The sequence below is a fragment of the Thermobia domestica genome, chromosome 6 (assembly GCF_964235325.1).
Source record: "Thermobia domestica chromosome 6, izTheDome1.hap1.1, whole genome shotgun sequence".
Taxonomy (NCBI): domain Eukaryota; kingdom Metazoa; phylum Arthropoda; class Insecta; order Zygentoma; family Lepismatidae; genus Thermobia; species Thermobia domestica.
The window spans coordinates 147,008,653-147,031,564 of NC_137459.1; the positions used below are offsets into that span (position 1 = coordinate 147,008,653).

The 22,912-nt window shown below is 35.1% G+C and overlaps 1 protein-coding gene across 1 annotated transcript in view; it reads right to left on the minus strand.

Moving 5' to 3' along the window:
- The window catches only part of LOC145688251 (dedicator of cytokinesis protein 7-like), a 256,560-nt gene that overhangs the window by 41,451 nt on the left and 192,197 nt on the right, over positions 1–22,912 (minus strand). The window contains exon 33 of the mRNA XM_081762205.1: positions 21,240–21,334. Within this exon, the coding sequence (XP_081618331.1) occupies positions 21,240–21,334 (95 nt within the window). The remainder of the gene's footprint in view (positions 1–21,239; positions 21,335–22,912) is intronic.

The window sequence follows — 22,912 nt, forward strand, 5'->3', positions numbered from 1 at the left end:
ATTTTTGGAATAAGTATCGTAAAATGGGTGGGGTAAGATTTTTTTAAAGGGTAGTGTATCTCGCAAGTTTCTAAAGCTAGTAAAATAAAACTTGGCATATAAGCTTTCCTATTAAAAAAAAATGAAAATTGAAAATTGAACACATAAAAGGGAAAGAGCAAAGGGAGCACATTTTTTTATGTTCGATTTCCCCATTACTTACTCAGAAAATATGTAAATAAATTAAGGAAGGATTTGTTTAAGCTAGATGCGTGAAACTCGGCATTTGAACTTTTAACTAAAAGTAATAAAATACTATATGTTTCAGCGTCTTGAAAATTACACTTCTAAGCGAAAGGAGGGTCAGTTTCTATAATATTAAAATATCCCACTGCTTATGAGATTTGGGCAGAAAACTCTTTTTCCTTTAGGCCTCGGTTCATCCAGTTAAGCAAACGAGAGTACAAAGTGGCTGATTAATTAGGTTCTTTTAATTATTTTAACATGTTGACGTAGTTTAATTCTTTTAAAACTGTATTCTTTCACATTCTATTATAAACATATTTCATTTGCTGTAATTATTAAACACGTTTAATAAACATAAAACAGACTAACCTCCGGTCCCGGCCAGAATATGTTTTTCGTGTTAAGCCATCATTTGCCGTCCGTAACATAACCTTTGATTTAAACTTCACGTACTATCAAGACTCAAGTCTCAGAAATGTAGCATATATGAAATATACTACTTCTACTACTACTACTATACTACTACTACTACTACTACTAAATATTAATAACAATAATAATAATAATAACAATAATAATAATAATAATAATAATAATAATAATAATAATAATAATAATAATAATAATAATAATAATAATAATAATAATAATAATATGTACTTCTGAAATACATATGTATCTATGTGTTATTAATTCTTTCATAATCTTGAAAGAAACTTTTGATTTGTTTTTAGTTTGTAAAAATGAAGGCCCTCTAGAAAAACTTGCTGGCTATACCCTGAATGACTATGTATTGGTTTCTGTACACGTATTGTGTTATCACTTACTAGTCTAGTGTTATTTTTAGAACAAGACAATGGTTCTTGTCTTGGAATATTACTAGTTTGGTTTGGTAGTACAGTGATAGAGTGTGACCTATGATTTTATTTCCCTGTAGGGTATGCTATCTGCAATGCAATAAACTGTATATGCTTCTTCCTAACAAGGCTGGGCGATAAGCCCCTGCAATTCCATTACAAATAAGGACGATATTATTTTATAAACTACTTGGTGAACCTTTGTTAATATAACGCTATTAGTTCTTACAACCTTTTGTTAATCTTATTTAACAATTGCAAAATGGAATAAGAGAGAAAATATATAATGATGATGATAGTTTATTTACATAAGGTATACATACAACAAAAGGGAATCTGTTGGTCACTACTGTGTATCTGCTAAACCAGGGTCAAACTCTGTGTGTCACAAAGGTTAGTTTAACAGAGTTTAAAATAATAATAGATATTTTGTTTGACTTACAAAGATTATCATATTAGCAAAATGATTTGAAATAACACGCCAGACATAGGATAAGCCTTGGGCTATATCGCTTAGAATTGTTTTAAGAGTAAATATATCATTTATGCATTAAATTTCATTACTGGCTACTTACACGTTTCGGCCTCGTATTGGAAGTCAGCTTCTCGTGTTCTTTTCATATTCCACGATAACTGTTTTAATTGCACACTCCGCCAAATTACCTTTCCGACCTTACAATACTTTCTTGGAAAACTTCGGCTAACATATATCACCAGACGTTTCGAAATCCGACATCCTTTACTTCAGGATACAATGCGTTATTTAGCACTTCACCCAACACCTCACCGTTACTATCATTCTCCACTTTCGCTCCTATAATCTACCACCGTTAGATCCCTCTTTACTTATCATCGCCGATTACGTCATTCATGAACATCTTCCTCTCATTCACTCATCATTTCCAGCACAGTGATTACCATTATTTACTAACATGGGACTCATTCATTTTCATCATTGAATAGAGCAGCCTCTAGGCTAAAGATAAGCTCATTTGTCTAACTAATATCACCCACGTGTTGTCCTGTGTATGCATCTCGCCACATCATTCACGCCCATTACTATATCATACGTATCGTGCATTCTATACCTAATCCTTCGTTATGATCATTAATGTTCTTTCCTTATAATATACTGCCTGATTATTTTCTTATTTATCTTCTTACTAATAACAATCATATATATGTAAAGTAACTTGGCTTCAGTTATCGCATCCTTATTGGTATGCAACCGTGCACATCACATTGCATCAGTTTGAGGGAATATTATTGATGAATTGGCAATGGCTTTCATGTTCTTGACGCTAATCCTTACATTTCCAACGATTTGAACTCACGTTTACTGAGTATGAGTGCATTCTGGGGATTTTTCGTAAAGTGTTTCCACACATTTGAATCACCCTGCTTCACTGTTATGCTCTACCGACACTGCAGATGTCTTTCTAGAGCATTTGAGTACAAATTCGCTATACTTAATACTCAGAACATCACTGTTGTCCGGCATCCATACCTGGCGATTATGCAACCACACACAACGGGCATGGTGTCCGCCATTTTATATTTGTTCCAGATATCGACTTAATACAAACGAATTATTGTTACCTGGTACAAGCCTATCAATTCATATCCATTTAGACCAAGTTTCACTTGGAAGATTATCCGGGACTCCCTACGTTCCTTTGGGGAACCCTTGCGCGTGCATGGTAGGATTGTGAAACATGCAAAATTCAATGGAGCAGGTATGACTTCTTCAGTGAATTTTTTACCCGCCCTCTTTATGTTGGTTAGTTTCCGAACTATTGGCGTCCGAAACTCATTTTTCCACGCTTTGTAGATCCGAAAATATGTCCGATAGCCGAAAGTTCAAGAGAACTTTTTTTCTTGTCTCAGTGGCAGGAGTCACCTCTCAAGAGTTGTAACACTTATTTTGCAACACTCGATATCTATCTATCTATCTATCTATCTATATATATATATATATATATATATATATATATATATATATATATATATATATATATATATATAGTAAGTAAAGATCTAAGGGTTTACATGTCCCTACCATAAATCCTTCATTGTAACCAGATTCCGGCGTTGCCGCTCTAACTCAGGTAGAACTGTATAAAGCTCCCAGTATGGCTAACCCCATTACGGTTATCATAGTAGCCCGAGCCCGTGCAGACCTATAAACACATTACCCCACAGAAATGAGTGCCATAAGTCCATGCCTTCTAAAGGCTGTTGCGCCATGAATTTGGTTATCATTATTATTATTGCTAATATTAATATGTAATATTAGTAATAGGCTTAATAAAGATTCTGCCTGTTTATGTGCTCTGCTTGTAAGTATATTATTTCTAACTTTAAGATATAGTTATAGAGGTCATTATATAATTGATCAGTTTCTTTCTAATGTGATTCGTCACGTATATAAAAACTGGACAAACTACAAATTAGGATACTATACACAGGAAATTAATAATGATAGCTTTATTACTCAGATATTAACCTGCATACATTAATACATATGAGATTTAGATACTTAATAGAATGCTTTTTAATCATTTCTTTCTTTAAAAATAAAGTTTTAAATTGTCATTATAGACAGATGGCCTGTCGAATAATAATAATAATAATAATAATAATAATAATAATAATAATAATAATAATAATAATGTTTTCCCAGGACATTGAACAAAGTTACCGTGTCTTGCAAAATATTTTTGTTGGAGACAAAGATCATGTTGTCATCGAGATAGTTCAATCGTCCTCAGAAACTGAGGAAAACGAAAACGAGGACATGTTTTGAACTCTTGAAGTGTTAAGTTCCAATTGTTAATTTTATCTATTTATATGAGAATTTTCAAAATAATGTTCAATCAGGTCTGATATAGTACTTTATGTGAGATTGATTCTAAGTTGCATGAAGGGCATAAACAAATAATAATAATAATAATAATAATAATAATAATAATAATAATAATAATAATAATAATAATAATAATAATAATAATAATAATAATAATAATAATAATAATAACATTTATAAAACTAACATTAGTGCATCACGCTAACTCCTAATAGTAAATCACGTTGATGCTCATTGCAATAATATAATACAATAATTTAGATTTGAGGATTTATATTTATGTATCCTCAAGTTCGTTGGTCGGCTACCTAAAAAAAGAAAGAAAAAAGTGAATGCAAACAATTAGAGCTCTTAAGTATTGACTTTAACCTATAATTAGTGCTTGAACTTTTCGGGTAAACTGTATCCGCCCGATACCCATTGCGTTTGGTATACTCGATCCTTAGACCTGATAAACCCGTTTGACCCGTGTTTGTCCTGTTTGGACCGTTTGTACTGATAGACTCGTTATGAGTTCGTACATGATAATTAGAACAATTTGTGTTATGATAATAAAGTGAAACAACACATCATTTACCATAATGACAGACTAAGCTTGTTTTCACAAAAACGGGATTATCAGGTCATCCCTATTCATACGGTTCAATCGGGCAAACCCGATTCATACGGGTAAAAACATAATATCGGTCCAACGTGCGGTCCAGTTTCTATTCTATTTTCCGAGCATTACTGCAAATGCACAGTACCCGAAATGGCTCGGACGTAAAAACTATCATATTATTATTATTATTATTATTATTATTATTATTATTATTATTATTATTATTATTATAGGACAACAGTGATGGCTTATTGCTTGCAGTGCCTAGTAGTAGTTGTTTCCTTTCATCTTCTCAGTTAGAACTTCAGACTGCAGGTCAAAGTGAGCTTCATGGATCACCTACAAATGCATCTAAGAAGATAGTGTAGAATCTTTCAGATGATCTCCTGAACATGTATGGTTCTATCCAAAATCTGGAACTAGAAAACTGATAGCTCGGAAAAGGAAGAGATGTGCTATTCTCACAGACACTCTAGAAAAAAGTACTTTCGAAATGAAAAAGAAGCATCTAAAAGCAACCGAAAACGTAAAATCATCAGCTGAGAAGAATTTATTCTCAAGTCGTCTGTTTGGTTTCTGAAGAACCGTACGAAGAACAGGATACAGAAGAAGACTGGGTACAGTGTTTATGTTGTGAGAAGTGGTCTCATTGGTCGTGTTCCGAGAGAAATCCGTACTACATCTGTATAGATTATAGACATTGACTGCCACAGTGAAAATGAGTGAAGCGATGTTCAAGCTGTAGATTTGATAGCATTAAATTTCTGAATCAAGTCCGATTGTTGCAACTTAACCCAGATGATGTTGCAATTTACCCCATGGGTGGGGCAAGTGTCAACAGTCGGACTTAGTTCAAAAAGTGGATGCTATCAAAACTGCCGTTCGATGTTTTGCACTTCTCTTTTTTTGGTATGTAGTTAAGGCATGTACCTTTTAGTACACTCAATATAGTTTTTATATCTATAATAATTTTCGAGTAAAAAAACAGACCTGAAAATTGTTGCAACTAGCCCCATCTTCCCCTACAATCACTTTTTCAAAAAAAAAAAGTGTATAAAGCCAGTAAAGCAATTAACATGTAGGTCTATTTTCGAAGATAATATAGGAATTTTTCGTGCTGCTAATTATTTATTTTTAAAAAATCAGATGCTGAAACCAATCGATATAGCGCAGTTTAAGCAATTCAGTTTGTTTTATTTAAAAAGAAAACTCTCTATTTACAAATTTGATTGTTCCTATGTATTAGAGCAGTCTTCGAAAAATCAGTGCCTATTGTATTTCTAAAATATAGCTGGAGCCGCGGTGGGTCAGTGGTAGAGCGTTCACCCCTGGTGCATGGTGTCTCGGGTTCAAACCCTGCTCCCGCCAAGTGAACTTTGTGGTCGATAAACGCCGTGTGCGTGGATATTCTCGGGGTTCTCCCGTTTCCTCCCACTTTCTTCATTCCACCATTTCATTCATTTCTCATAATCACCGTCTCCTTCAGCCTAACCGGCATAACCGTGGGACGTAAAACTCAAAGATTTCATTTCATTTTCTAAAATATAGCTGTATTGATTTATTGGTATATATTTACCTTCAGTTTGTTTGAGAGAAAATTATTACAAGAACTAAAAAGTGTTTCTCTAGTAAATACGTTTTCATAGTTTAGCTATTTACGTTACTAAACAAATTTGGTCTTTTTAATACATAAAATGGCGCCCGTATATATATAGGGTGTAACTTAATTAATATAACAAACGTCGTTAGGTGATTCCTGACACCGAAATAAAACAAAAACTATACAACAACCTGGGTGTAACACCCGAAAATTTGTCGGAAAAATGTATAAACCGCCATAACTCATGAACAAAACGTCGGATTGAAGTCGGGCAAAAGAATGTCCATTGTTTTTAGTCGTAGATTCGATTAGTGTACAGTGACGATGCAAGGATGACTTCCAAAGAAACTGGAGTATTCCTTTGAGTATTTTATCAAACGTTGAATGAAGAAATGATCAATCAAGTACAAGATTTAACATTAAAAAATAATAGTGCATCGTTCAAGTTAGAAGAACACTCAGAATTCGAAAGAAAGAGAGATACACATGTGTGATTCATCTATTTTGTCTCAGTACATAATGATGTCTCGGAAGAAGATTTTAAATGGAACGAAGTCTTTAACGTATCACACTTATATCTTCTAGGCTAATGGTAACGGATGATAAATGAACGGCTTCCTGTCCAAGAGTGTGTGAAAAAGGAAAAATAACTTTGATCCAGATTAGGTTTAAAACGACTGTGCATAGGACAGTCAGGCGGCATGTAAATAAATATAACATCGAAAAATGCAAAGATCATATGTGATGAACGAGTGTACAAGGAATTCTCCACATGACCCAGGGATTCCAAATATTGTGTGAATAGATATGGGGCAAAAGTAAGCTGCATTAAACGGTTTCTTCCTCGTAATATGTAATTCCGTGGAATATGGTACTTCTGTGCACAGAAGCAACAAAAGTGGAGAAACAAGGGATGTTGTACACGTTGCATAACGATACCAAGAAGTGCGCTGGAATAGTATACTTGATTTATCCGTTAGATGAATCTTCTCCCAGGAATACTTTTGATGGCGTTTTCCCCTTCCTTCGAGTTGGCAAACCTCAACTTTTCCCTGAGCTATGAAAAACTTCATTGCTATTGTGAATATACCAAAATACTATCCTAGTGTAGACCGCTTACATTTTGATTTTATCATTGCCGGAGAAATTTTCTCAAAGGAAGCTCGTTGAAAGTACATTTTAAAAAAAGGATAGTCTTTTTTCGACATTCTAATGTACATACCTTAGAGCTGTATGGAATACCTACACGGAGGAATACCTACGGAACTATCGTCCCTTGTGTGCCAATTGCGAGTGGCTTACAGAAGGCTGTCTTGAAGTTTTATTGTGGAATGGCTTCAGTTAGCATGGCTGAGTTGTAATAAGCATCTACGCAACTTGTGAGTGATATACATAGTCAGATGCTCTACTGTTACACGTGTAATTGCTGTATAACAGGATGGGAAATGTTGTGTTCAACGGTAGAGGGTTGTGTCCAGGTATTTAAGGTCGTGTAAAAGTGTAGACGTTGGTGTTTAAGTAAAATTGATTGTGTTAACCTGTACACGCCTGCGCGATGGAAGATTACCCTGTCCACGAGCTGGCAGATATGCAACTCATTTATGGAGTAGCAAAGGGCAATAGCCCAGAAGTGAGGCGTTTATATCGTGACCGTCGCCCTCAAAAGAGAGTAACTTTCCTTGTATTTTTCCACGCCTCCATATTCGACTTCGAGAGAGGGGTCCCTTCGGTTTCTCGTACGTGAAATCGGAGGAAATAGCCCCATATGGACAGCTGAACTTGAAGACAGCGTACGTCGAATGATCAAAACCGTCTTGAAACTATCATGTGTATGGCGTAAAAACCCACATGCAACTCTAGTAAACGATCAGCAGTAGAAATTTGGTGTGGTGTGGTGGATAATTTTGTGGTAGGATCTTATTTATTATCGGTCTGCCTGTGTGGGAGTACGTATCTTTTATTTTTACGTAATTTTCTCCCAAAATTGATAGAACATGTGCCCTTGAACATAAGACAGCAGATGTGATTTCAGTATGATAGTACACCTGCACATTTTGACAGGAATATGCAGACTTACCTAAATGAAACATTCCCAGATTGGGAGAGAAAAACCTGTGTTATGACAACCTCGTTCATTCTACCTCACGCTGCTTGATTTTTTTTATTTCGGGGATACGTATGAAACTCCGGCCACGACAGTCGAAGAACTTGTAGCTCGATGTAATATAGCTGCGGCAATCATCTACGAAATTTCAGATGTGCTTGATCACACGCGGAAAAATTTGCTTCGCCGATGTCATCTTTGCAATGCGGTCAACGGTCGACAATATCAGACTGTGAACTGTTATTCTTCATAGCTGTCTCGTGTACACATACTGCATTGCACAAATACTGTACAAGGTACCTCTGAGTATTTCAGTTATCCTACCTTCTCCGAAACAGAATAAATCGATAATTTGAAATTGTATTTCTTTCTTTCCTTGTGCAACACGCGCAACACCTTGAGTATCGTCGAATTTCATTCCTTCTGTACTCGTAGTTATTATCTTCCTCGGATTTACGCATTACGGGGAGGAAATCTTTTAATGCAGCTTACTTTGGCTCAAATTATATTCACATAATTTGTGGGAATCACTGTTGTTATGTGAAGAATCCCTTATACTCTAGTTCATCATACATGATCTTTTACCCCTGACTGTCTTATGCACAGTCGTTATAAACCTACTCTGGATTAAAGTTATTTTTTTCTCATTTTTACACACTCTTAAGTTGAACAGGAAGCCGTTGATTGATCATCCGTTACCATTGGCATAGAAGTTATAATTATGATAAGCTAAAGACTTCGTTTCATTTAAATTCTTCTCCCGAGTCCAGGAATCACCTCCAGACGTTCATTACATTAATGAAGTTACACACTATATATATAATGATAAAAAATAATACCGATATTAGTGTCGATGAAATAGTATTTGGAGTCACTCAGACGAACAGTAACACTCCCGATGCAGTTTAAATCCATACTCAGATTCCATTGCCTTTTATGCTCAAATTGAAACTATTCTCCCCGTGCGAAGAACGGGTATTCTGTTAATAATTTATTATTAAACATCACACCATAAAATACAAAGTGTATCACGTAATGTACACGTTATACTGTTACTTGCTTAATGTATAAATGGAGGATGAAGGACTATTATTGGATCAAAAGATCCAATATATTTCAGACAATAAATTTCTTGTAGGCTTTATATCTGGAGAACAACATATAGTGTACCCAAACCTAAACTATGACTGAACTCAGTATGATGTGCTTAGTGCCTGAATAAAACGAAAGCTCGATTTAGGGGCCGTTCAAAAATTCTGTTGCCCTTGATCCAAAAAATCTAATATATTTCATTCAATAAAAAAAAATCTTGTACGTCTTATATCTGAAGAACTACATATAGTGCAGCCAAACCAAAACTATCACTTAACTCAGCATGATGTGCTTATTCCGAAAGTAATACGAAACCTTGATTTAGGGACCGTCCAAACGTTTGTAGCCCCTGATCCAAAAAGTCCAATATATTTCATTCAATCAATAATTTTATTGTATGTCTTATATATGGAGAACTACATATAGTGTAACCCAACCCAAGATATCACTTAACTCAGTGTGATATGCTTATTGCGTAAAAAATATGAAAAGTCGATTTAGGGACCGTCCAAAAATTTTGTGGCCCGTTATAAAAAAAATCCAAAATATTTAATTAATCGAAATTTTTCTTGTACTCCTTATACCTGGAGAACTACATATCTGGAGAAAACTCGATTTAGAGACCGTTCGAATATTTTATGGTAACTGATCCAAAAATTAATATTAGCCAAGATCATAATACTTTGATCCATTTTTTAGATCATTCCTAAAATTCTTGTTTTTATCCAATCTTTCTTTTAAACAGTATCACTCTCTTTGTTCTCAATTTGAAATTTATCAAGCAATTATAAAGCATTGCTTATCATCCAATTTGTATTCGGTGTAGAGCTTCAATTTTCTCAACGTTTCAAATAAGATAATAAAATATGATTTACTATCGGAATTCGTGTCAGGTATTATTATTACTTTTATTGGTGTTTTCCTTTCTTTCAATTGTTAAAACAAGAAACTACCTTGCACTGTCATAAAATATGTGCTCTTTTCCAATAGCATAATAAGTGCTCATATAATTTTGAACTTTAAAATTAAGGATTGAATCAGTACAAGAAGTACAATTTGGATAACGAATGACTTATAATTGATGTTTAGTGGCGTACTGAAGTAAAGGGATTAAGGACTTTGAAACCCCCCTTGAGCAAGGTATTATGCAAAATTAAGCACGTTTATCATATTAGCACGTTTATATATATAAACACTTGATATTATATAAACTTGTGTTCCTAAAGCCCCTGAACCCCCTAAACATTTGCGTAGAGTACTGATTGTGTTTCTCTTATTATTTTAACCGTTTTATGCTTTGAACGAAATTTGAAGGTGACCACCTTTACTATAAAAATTTCTTTAATGGTTCTTATTTTTTCTTCAAAACAATCAATAACGAACGAAAAATAAATGATTGAGTTTGATTTTAAATCGAAATTTGAAATACCACCAAAAAGTTGGCCCAGGCCCACCCAACCTTATTTTGTAAATGACTCTTAATAAGTTTCAAAACAAACTATTTCCTCTTCAAACCAATCAATAAGAAAGGAAAACATGTTATTAGCTTGAGTATTGAATCGATATTTAAAAGCAGAAAAAACAGTATGAAGTTGACCACCAAATGTATCCTGGAAATAGATATATTTTACTGGTTGTTTTGAAACAAGTGATTTTTTCTTCAAAATAAGCAAACCGCCCCGAAACAAATCACCTTCATCAACATTATTTCTTAATTATATTCTTATGTTTTTCGAATCAAATTACTTTTCTTCCAAACAAGCAACAACAAATCCATATCAAACGATAGATTTTGGTCTTGAATCGAAATTTGTAAGTAAAGGAATCAGATTGAATTTGATCACATTCTAAATTTATTTTGTAAATCTCTTTCTCTATTTTTTCGAAACAAGCGATTTGCTCTTAAAAACAACCAATAAGAAACGCTTGGCTTCGGTTTTGATTCGAGACTTTAAAGTGGAGCCAATATGAAATTCCATCACCCATTTCTCTTGAAAAGACTCTTTATGTTTTTCGAAACAGACTATTCTTTTTCAAAATAATTAGTAGCATACGCATATCAAACAATTGATTTTGATTTTCAATCAAAATTTTAAGTGGAGGAACAAGGGTAAATTTGGCCATATACCAACTTTATTTTGTAAACATCTCTTTATGTTTTAAGAAAGATACGATTTTTACTATTTTTCTTCAAAAAAGTCAATAACAAACGAAAAACAAACGATTGGCTTCCAATTTCAATTCGAAATTTGAAAGGAGGCAACTTAACATAGGTGCATTGCTTCGCTTAAAAAAAATTCCAAACGCAAATTCTAAGCCTACAGTTTTAAAATTGCAGTTACATGTACATACTTCAACTTAGTATACATAAAAAATTACAGCATTATAAAAATATCAGACAAATAATATTATTTATTCGGTATTGAAAACCTCGAATCAACTATTGGAGTTATTTAGCGTATTTTTTTTTTAATATCACAAAATTAAAGGTGTATTTATTACGGCATGGATATATTACGCACAATATTTTTATACAATTTGTATATATATATATATAATTTTTTTAAAAATAGACCATTTAGAATTATTTATCCTTACAATTTTTTATATCCACAAATTCAAGGTGAGGGATATGCGATATTGATATTTTCAGAAAGTGTTGACCACCCTACAGAATGTCGATCCTGTGCCGTGTCGATCCTGTGCCGTGTCGATCCTATGCCGTTTCGGTCCTGTGCCGTGTCGATCCTGTGCCGTTTCGGTCCTATGCCGTGTCGGCCCTGTGCCGTTTCGGTCCTATGCCGTGTCGATCCTACGCCGTTTCGTTCCTATGCCGTTTCGATCGTATGACGGTTCTCTCCTATATATCCTTGAGAAAATAATTGTTACTTAATATTGCGTAATTATAAAATAATGTATTTTTTATTATTTCGATCGTATGAAAGTTCTGCTGTCGATCCTATGCCGTGTCGATCCTGTGTCGTTTCGGTTCTGTGCCGTGTCGATCCTATGCCGTGTCGATCCTACGCCGTGTCGATCCTATGCCGTGTCGATCCTACGCCGTGTCGATCCTATGCCGTGTCGATCCTACGCCGTGTCGGTCCTGTGCATGTAACCCATTTTACCCGGGGCTACTTCAGAGGGGTCCAAATTGATTGTAAAGATTTCTGAAGGGAATTTTCCCGACATTCTCCCAATTTTCCCTGTTCAAGTACGTTAAGGGCCCCAATACATAACCCTCTGCAAAGCTTGTTTTATGCTGAAGAGAATGCACTATAAACCATGACTTTCAATGAACATTGTTGATACAATAGCTATTTCACTGCGAGTTTACTATTTTCTTTATACTAATAGGGTTAATGGGCCTCAGGGACTTACTCCGTTGTCCATAGCATCTAATTTTTTGTGCATGTCATATCTTTGTTATGTTTATCGAATAGACCAGGTTTGATTTGGATGTCCGGATGACATGTTCGTGTCATTTCCTTGTAAGATATTGAGACTGTGGATAACAGTGTTTGCTAAAATTCGATCTATTAATTGGTATATGAGGGTTTATTATTTTCACTCTTCACCGGATCTTTGAAATCATTGAGCTTTGGAACTTGAACATTTGTACACATATTTTAATTTGACTCTTACAGTGTGACTAAGGTGGTTTTGTGAAACCCTGCACTTAGAAGATAAAAGGGCAGATAAAGATTTTCTCACAATTCAACAGGTGCTCGTACACAAATATGGTTTTGGTAAAATACATATATATAGGAAAATATATAAAATAGATTATGTTATGATTCAGAAAAGGGACCTAAATTACTCAAAAAAACCCGAAGAATCTCATTCGGGATTTATGGTCATAACTTCGTGCTGGCCGAAACGGAAAGCTGAGAACTGAAAAAATGTAGTCAGAAACAAGAATTTTAGAAGTGATCCAAAAATTGAATCAAACGATTGTGATCTTGGCCAAGAATTTTGGAAATGATAAAAAAAATCATCAAAAAATTTCGAACTTTGCCAATAATTAGTTTTTGGATCAGGGACCACAAAATTTTTGAACGGCCCCTAAGTAGTTTTCATACTTTTTTGCGGAATAAGCACATCATGCTGAGTTAAGCAATAGTTTTTGTTTCACTACACTATATGTAGTTTTCGAGGTATGAGGCGTACAAGAAAATTTTTGATTGAATGAAATATATTGGAGTTTTTGAATCAGGGGCCACAAAATTTTTGAACGACCCCTAAATCGAGTTTTCGTATTTTTTACGGAATAAGCACATCATACTGAGTAAATTGTTAGTTTTTGTTTGGGTACACTATATGCATTTCTCGAGATATAAGGCATAGAAAAGAATTTTGCCTGAAATATATTGGATCTTTTGATTCAAAAAGTATAAAAAAAAAAAAAAATGGATACAGAAAAGACGAAAATTAACTAGGAAATCGATCTATATGAGAATATTGAAACATGGGAATGATAGGTGCAAGTGATAACAGATGATGGGATCATATTAAACTTTGCTTGTATCAACGTACAGTAGAAGTAGGTAGAATACTGTGAGCATAAAACGGTTAAGAGATCATGAGTTACGCTAGATATATTGTTAGAAAAATGAAGGGCTGAAAAAGAATAATGCGGAGGAAGGCAGAAAGATGTACAGGAGTTACGAACAGGAACAAAGTAATGAAATAATTTCTAAAAAATAAAAAATAAATAAATCTTTCAGTTTAATGTCCCACAATTATGCCCTTTTATGGTAAAGGAGACGATGATTAAGGTAAATGACTCATGATGAAACAATTGATAGAATGAGAGTGTGGGAGAAAACGGGAGTACCCCGAGAAAATCCATGGACACGGCGTTGTCCACCACAAAATTCCTTGACCGGGGAACGTACCAGGGACCCCATGCACCACACGTAAGCGCTGTGTGTGTGTGTGTGTATGACGCCTATGACGTCGCGTAGTGTAGTCGCTAACGCTCTTGCCTTTGGTGCGAGCGGTCCTGGATTCGATTCCCGGTGGGGATACGATCGAAGAAGTGTGAAAGCTTTTTCATCCTGTGTGAAGTTTTCCTGAGTCTTCTTGATCGGGAAGATACGGAATGAAACAAACTTTTTGGAAGATTGATAGATTGCCTGTTTGATTATATTGCAGTTTTGCGTCCCATTCAGCACCGAGGCTATATGGGACGTGGACCGACACTTTAAGGTGGAATCTGAACCATTGTAGCGGGTACAAATTTCAAAGTTATCTTACCGAGAATTCAACCCGGGACCCTGGGTACCGAAACTACTCGCACTAGCCATTAGACCCACGGACAGGGTTAAGATTGAATAAATATGTATATGATTTATATGAGAGTAGTGATTCAGAGTGTAATCCGGATGTAAACAAGAACAATATGGCAAGTGAGCATAACAAAAGACTTATTTTGGGACAAGCTTCAGGAAGCAACAACTGAAATGAGAAATGAAAAAAATCAGGATCCACTTGAGTTTATTAAGAATATACGGAAGAAGATGAATAAAGAATTGTACAAACTCTGCAATGAACTATATTAAATGAGAGAGCAGCCAAAAGTGTTTTAATAACCAGTGTGATATCTGTATTTGGCTGAAAATTTAGGTCAGAAAAAATGAAATCTTAAGTCAGTGAAATTTTAAACTTTTAGTATCCGATAGGATACAATAAAAACTATGCTTCGAATACTGAACAAAAGAATCTATGGAAGAATAAATAAAGAAATGGAGGAAAACAATTTGAGTTTAGGAGGACTAAGTGCATCAAAGAAGCAATTAGCTTATTAAAAGTAGCCGATGAAAGGTTTATAGAAAAATGCAAGGAGGTGGATATTGTGTTGTTTGATCTAAAAAAAGACTTTTAATAGAGTGAACTGAAAAACGTCGTGAAGAAAACTGCAAGGCTCATAAGATATCTATACAGCGTGTTTTTAGAGATCATTCGCAACGCTTCGGAGGATAATCTACTCATAAAAAGATGAAACACATAGTAAACTTTTCCTCGGAACCGCTTTGTTTTAATGATAGAAGCGCCTGATCAGATTTCTTGGGATTCTCTCTTAATACTTCTTGACTTATATGTTAAGACTTACCTGCTGAAAGATTTAAAATTGAGCTTTGGACGTAAATACCTTCAAAACTGCTAGTCACTGAGTCTAGATGGCATATTATCATCTTAGGCTTGTAAACTGTTGTATCCAAAAATACATGACTCGAAATATTTTAATGGAGACGCATGGAATTTCCGAAGGAAGTAAGGGATTCACAGATATTCCGTTAGAAAAGGTAGGTTCGATATATGATGTATCATATGACGTTTCAATACTTAATACATATACGCTGACAAGACGTCGATATGTCGAGAGAAGTGAAATTTCGGGAAAGTTTCTTTTTCGCATGTTGTGCGTGGTTGAATAACTTTAACAGGGAATGAATGTCGCTAAAATAAAGTTAAATAAAATATTTACTTTAACACCTCAAATTTATATCCTTTCGGGTTAAATGAGACAGGTAATAAATAAAGTTTATGATCATGAAAGAACTGGTAGACCCTTAGCAACAAAGGTCAATACTCTACTACTGAATCGTGCCCTACGAAAGTACGTCCGTATACAACTCACAAAGGAACGCAACATGTACTGTCCAAAGATACAAAACTCTGACTGCAGAATGAGTCCACCACCAATATTGAAGTGGCACTAAGCTAAGGGTCAGGTTGAGGGACGCACCCACGAGAGTCCACCGGGTTCGAACCTCCCCAAAATTTCTAACTCAACACATATTTGTACACTTCCTCAATAAAACTATACTTGTTTAACAAAGAAATGATTGATGTAGCATAACAATTTGATCTTACGCTTTATCTGCACTATTTCTTTTATTTTAAAAAGAAAAATCTACTTCTATCATTTTTTTTTTGAAAATATAGTGGACATATTTTACAATTACTTATCGTCTTTTCGTGTGCAGAATAATACCCGTTCAATACTACATATACGTAGTGACTTGCCATGTTGGACACCTCAAAAGCTTGAACCACTCCCAACAAAAATGTCTGGATGTGCACGTGGTCACAATTCTGTTGTTAAATCCTTGACTTCTATTGTTAAGTCACTTACCTGCCCAGTGACTTAACACTCAAGATCCAACAGTTATGAACTTTAGGCTAAAGGAGACGAATTATTAACGAATGCTCAAAGATAGCTATTCGTCAATTGTTAAAAGAGCAGGTGGAACGAAACTATGTGAGAAATGAGAAAACCCCAAGCAAACTCACGGACAAAACTTTTGCCCACCATAACCTATCTGGTAGTTTCCATCCAACTGCTGAACTCGGGGTGGATTTTATTTTACCAGTAGACGAAAAGTTATCATTCACTTGGAGGAATTAAATATGGATGACCCAGAAGGACGGTTGCAGGGAAGTGGATATGTAAAATATTAACCGATGCGTAGGATACCTGTAAAAGAGTAAATAAATCCACTGATTAATTGCCAGATCTCCATAGGATTTTAGTCTGAAAGCTTTAAATGATTTTCTTTATTCCCTACTAGCTGAATATACCCATTTTTCGCATAGGACAGATGAAATATCAATGTAAACAAACTGAACGAAAAAAATTTCGGTCGTTTTCTACTACTTTCACATATCCCGGTAAATGCCCCTGAGAACCCCTGGTTCGAACGCCTCTGGCCCCCAGCCGATGAGGTCTGTATTTGGAAGTCAACGCCTATGGGAGTATCACCATTCATTTCAGCGACCGCGAAAACTATGGGTTTGACACTAATATCGGTATTTTTGGATTATTTTTTCGTCTCAGTAACCCCCCGCCGCAGGTGACACCTGACCCACATACAATGGTAGCTGAATTTCCAAGTCGTCGCTGATGGAAGTGTCACGATTGATTTCAGCGACTGCGAAAACTATGGATTTGACACTAATATTGATCATTTTGGATTATTTTTACATGTCTCTGTATTCTCCTCTCCCGGTGACCCCCGGCCAGCAGCCGAATGGTGTGAATGCGATCGGAGTTTCACCATTGATCTCAGCGACCGCGAAACCTATGAATTCGACACTAATATCGGTCATTCGACACTACTTTTACATATCCCGGTAAACGTCCCCGCCAAGACCTCCCTGGTTCGAATTTTGAAAAAAAAACGCTTCGTCTTGCTCTGTGGCCTGGACCAAGGTACCGTGACCAAAATTTGGTAACTCTGGGTCCACTCATCTGCTCTCCAGGTCGCACACACAGAGACAACCACACAAACAAACTCTTTATTTTATTTATATTAGATAACTGATCTTTCATCAAATTCGGTGCTTGAACAGATATGGGTTAAAACATTTTTCCATTTATTATAATTTTCTTTAGATCTACTAGACGTGAGAAACAAAGTTTGGTGTTTTTTTTTTTTTTTTTTCGTTAGCAAATACGGAACTATTATTAAGTTGCAAGAAATTGAATATTTATGACAGAAGGGAAAGACGTTTATATATTTATCATTCTATACAGTAGCCTATAAGGAGCTCAGGCGCACAAAAGAATCAAATTGTGAGAAAAGGAGACATACCGTAAGTTTGTACGGTACACTTAAGTACATAAAAAATTGAATCTTTTTTTCTTACATTATAAGAACTACTGAGTTTCAGATAGATATATTGAAGATAAAATATGTTTAGAATGACCAAAAGTGGACTGATTCCTTGATGCACTGAATGCATTATACAGGGTGTTTCAAAACAACACTGACAACGTTTGGGAATTGATTCCTGACAAGATAAGACAAAAAGTATAGACCAACCTGAGTGCACAAATGCTTCCTTTCGGAGTTACAGGCTGCCGAAAACATGAAAAAATGAACTTTAAATGTTCATAGCTTCAAAACTATAGGATCTACCGTAGTCAGGTCAAGATTTCACTTAGGAACTATTATGTGCCCTATCCAAAAATACATGTTTCAGAATCCTGAGGTACTCACGCAACAATTTTTACAGAGGGAGTTTGACTACATGCATATAAATTGAAGTACTCACCAACTATTCTCGCGTTTTACATTGTGTACAAAAAATCCATTTTACAATATTTCTTTACGTACGGCGGAACAATATCGAACCTTTTAACCACATTTTATATCTCAAAAATATCTACATGGGTAACGGCAACGAAAAGTTGACTGTTTCCTTGTTTAAGCACTACTGGCCCATAAGTTATTACCCTGCAAAGTCCGGATTGCGCGACTTTCCGGACAACCTGTATAAGGATCTAACATTGAAACAGGAGTTGTTTGAATTTACTGCTTCTGTTTTCCATAGGGTGATAAAGGCGGAGATGGAACCTATTCCCAGAATGCAAATATGTATATGTATATCTACATATAAATGTTTCTCGCTATCTCTAACTACTTTTGCTCTGATGACCGGCAGAATAGAGTGATTCTATAGCATTTTCTATACGTATACAGAGACAGTTTTGAAGTTTAAAAGGGTGATTGTGATTTAAAAAATGAGGCGTCCTCGCTTAATCTGTTTTCACAGTAATTGATCTCATATTTTATTTTCAGTCTTGGGATTTAAATCGGGAAAGGTTTTTCTTCTCATTTTATTCGAATCCTGTTCTCCTCCAATCATAAATTCAGTCCTTTTCAACTAAAAATGAGAAGCGCCCCCAGAAATAACAGCCAGATGCCCCTGGTACCAAAATGTGTTTCGTTATGGCAGGAAAAGTGTGTTGTGCAAGGAAGTTTTCAAGTTGAAATAGTCCTCCCAAAGTATAAAGTAATAAGAAATGCTACTGAAGAAAATGTAGAAAGTAAAACAAAACTTATAAAATGCATAATTATATACAACTGAAAATAATCGCTGGCATGTTCTGGCATGTACTAGAGGTTCAAAAATGATTATGGTAACGCTGATTCATCTATTGCTACTTCAGATACCTAGAAAATAAAAACTGACCCTCTCATAAATTTGATCGACGTCAACAAATTATTTCGGAAATGTATTTCATTTAGCTTTTAAACGTCCCGTATGAGAACTCGAAAAATGGCCTGGTTATTGCTGTGGATAATCAACAGCAATTTATAAAACAGTACAGACGGTTTAGTCAGTGGTTTATCAAAAATAATTCTTGTAAAGAAGTGGCTTCTATGCATTTTATTGTATTTAAAAAATAACAAAACTTTGATTGATCTTCTAGATATTAAAAAAAAAGAGTCGTAAGTAAAATGTCTTTATTAACTTGTTATACTTATATTAAACAACAAATACTGGATAGGCGTTTTATTCATCAGAAATTGGAAGTAAATCCCTTGGAGAATCTTCCGGTACTTTGAAGACTATGGCATATAAGCGTGTGTATTATACATACTTTGGAACTAGAGGGCGAGCGCATATTCAAAAATTACTTTTTGGGGGGCGAGTGGCGTGTAGAGACAATGTACCGAATTTGTTGATATCTTAAATTTGATATTTTTAGATCACCATACTGTCTTCTCTCTGCAGTATTGGGATTAGAAATTAGAAAATAGATTTCTGGGTTGTCGGCATCTATGATCATGTTAGCCCGTTATGTATGAGGAATAACGTCCCTCGGCAATCACAATATCCGAGAAAAAGGAAGGAAGCAACTTGGGACTTATATGTTAGGTACCATTTGCCTAGTGTGAATGAGGAAATCGCAGGGAAACCTTGCTCATCGAAAAGCTTTTACGTTTTTTCGATCGAGTGTCCCACCCGATATCGAACCCGAGACCGCATACACCAAAAACGAGAGCATTAGTGACGACGCTACGTGGGACAACTTGAAATAATTTCAGTGGTTAAATTCTAGTGAAAACATAACTGATTGGAAACGCATCTAAATCGTTTCTTTCTTGTTAATTATTTATTAATTATCTTGAGAAATAATGTTCTGGTGGTTCTAGAAGATGATTCACATCGCATTAGTGTTTACTAATGCGAAAGTAGAAAAGTATATATATATATATATATATATATATATATATATATATATATATATATATATATATTGCAAATTCAATGCAAACGAACACCAATAAAAAATTAGTTAAAAGTCTAATTAATTTACCATTTCTTGTTGCGTTATTGAAAAACAGAAGTATTTTTAAAAAATTCTGAAACACAACCATTTTAAGACAGTACACAAGGACTATAAAGTATCATTCTATGTGACGAAATGACTGTAATTGTTCCTTGTACTTTTCTCTACAATAAAAGAATGTCTGGAGCCCCTGTGTGTCGATGCTGAATGTTGGCAAGTAGGACTAAACTGCCATTGAGTATGACTAAGCACTGTTAGGAACGTGAGGAAAGGCGATCATTCTCATGCATCTTAATGCTGTTCAGCAGCTTTTTCGTGAAATAATGAGGCCTGAAGAAGGGAAGAAAATTTCACTTTAGTGCATCGAACTGTTTATCGTCCAGAAAAAATGATCGCTCGAGCAGTGGCGAATAGCGACAGTGAAATGGGCAAGACTACAAGAAAACATTAAAAAAACACACGACCCATTTTACTCAACGCCAGAACATCACGACACACTTGTTTGATATTTTATTGTAAATAATAATATTAATAATGACATTTATTATAATAGTGAAACTAATTAGTTTTTATAATGACTATATAGCACTGAGCATTATTGCTACCGCTGGAGTTGTTGCCTGGTACAGTCTGTCTCGATTTTAACTAATTATTATTAAAATCTTCATGATTTTTAAATTCTAAAATTTCACGACACACCTTAGGGACTGTGTGACACACCAATGTGTCGCGACACATCGGTTGATAACCACTGCATTAGAGTATATGAAACAGTACTTCTTGGTATTATCATCTTTCTTTTACTTACCCGTGAATATTAGCCAGTTTTTTGTAATCCCTGTTTGCTTCGGCAATAGGTATCATTAGTCTATAAACTTCATTGACAACTTCGTATAGTCCAGCCTGCAATTTGAAGCCAAATTCACAAGTAGTAGCTAATTAATCTTTGCACAATACTAATTAAATACTAAGTACTGCGTACATCAACAATTACATTATTATACAGAAAAATCTAAAACATTTTTATTTGTACTTAATACATATAATTGTTATGAGTTTTTGTGAAATACGCGCCTTAAATATGTGGTTACATGTCGGCGGGAAAGATAAACATAAAATGTTTACTTCTTTGTCCCACAAATGGAGGTTGATGCTAAATGAAAGTGAATTATAATGAAAAGTTAATGATATGATGAAGATAGATGGAGACTGGAAAATCCCGAGAAAATTCACGGATAAAATGCTGTTCTCTACCAACTCACATATCAAAGAAACTAGGATCAAACTAGGAACCTCTCCCGCAAGAGATGAGCTCTGCTCTTGACCTACCAGCTCCTCGAGGCAAGTTATGTGATTGGTACGTTGGGGAAACATGTACGAGAACCTTCCAGAAGACATCATTACGAAATATACGTGATATTACTTTACGTCAAGAATGAGTCTTTAGAGTTAGAGTTTTGTCACTAGCCCTGTTTATAGGAGCACGATAATTTCATTAGCTATTATGAATTAATTTCAGCATGCACTGATCTAAAAAGTGACGAAATTACAGAGAAACTAACGTCATTTCAATATATTTAAATGAAAACAAGGACTTACATAACTGAAGTCTCATAAGAATGCAGTACATGCAAACATAGAGTAACACATGATTACGAACTCAGTATCTGCAATCATCTTCTTGTACCATAGTCAACTCCATGATTTTATATAGCATAGTTATTTTGGGTCAGTGTTTCCCATAATTTATGGATACAATATTTAATAAAGAATCAAACATAAAACTTCAAAATATTGCAAAATCGATTAATAAACATTTAGGTACTAAGAAAATATATTATATTTAGTTAGGCACACTGACCAGACAGAACATTATGACCACCTACCTAATATTTGCCATGTCTACTTTTGGCTCGCACGGCAGCAATATGGTTTTGGCTTGGAACCAATAAAGCCTTTGTAGGTGGCTAGAGGCATAAAAGCACACCGCATATGAACACACAATCTACTTAATTTCTGTAAATTCCGCATGCCATTAGAGCTCAGATCTGACGTTCAATGACATCCAAAAATGTTTAATTCGGTCAAGGGCTGGTGAGTTTGCCAGTAAGTTATTAAAGTAAGTTGTCAGTTGTGCCACATTTGCGTTTGCACCAATCTCGACAGACTACGACGTCGAATACTTTTAATAAGGTGTGGCTGCTCTATGTCTTGTGTTTTGTGCTACGTAGTTTAACCGTCTTTCTCACATGTTTAAAAGAAACAAGTTACAGTAGGTTGCAAACATCCTACAAGTAGCGCTGTTTCTAAGATGTTCCTTCTCAGCTGTCTGGACATCACACTCAGGTCCCTATCAAATACAGATATATCATCAACCTTCGTCATTTTACGCACACTGACTGATCAAGTTAGATTCCTGTCACTTTGTGGAAGGATTCTCTCAACTCCATGCCTCTTATCGACGCATCGACTTCGTTTAAC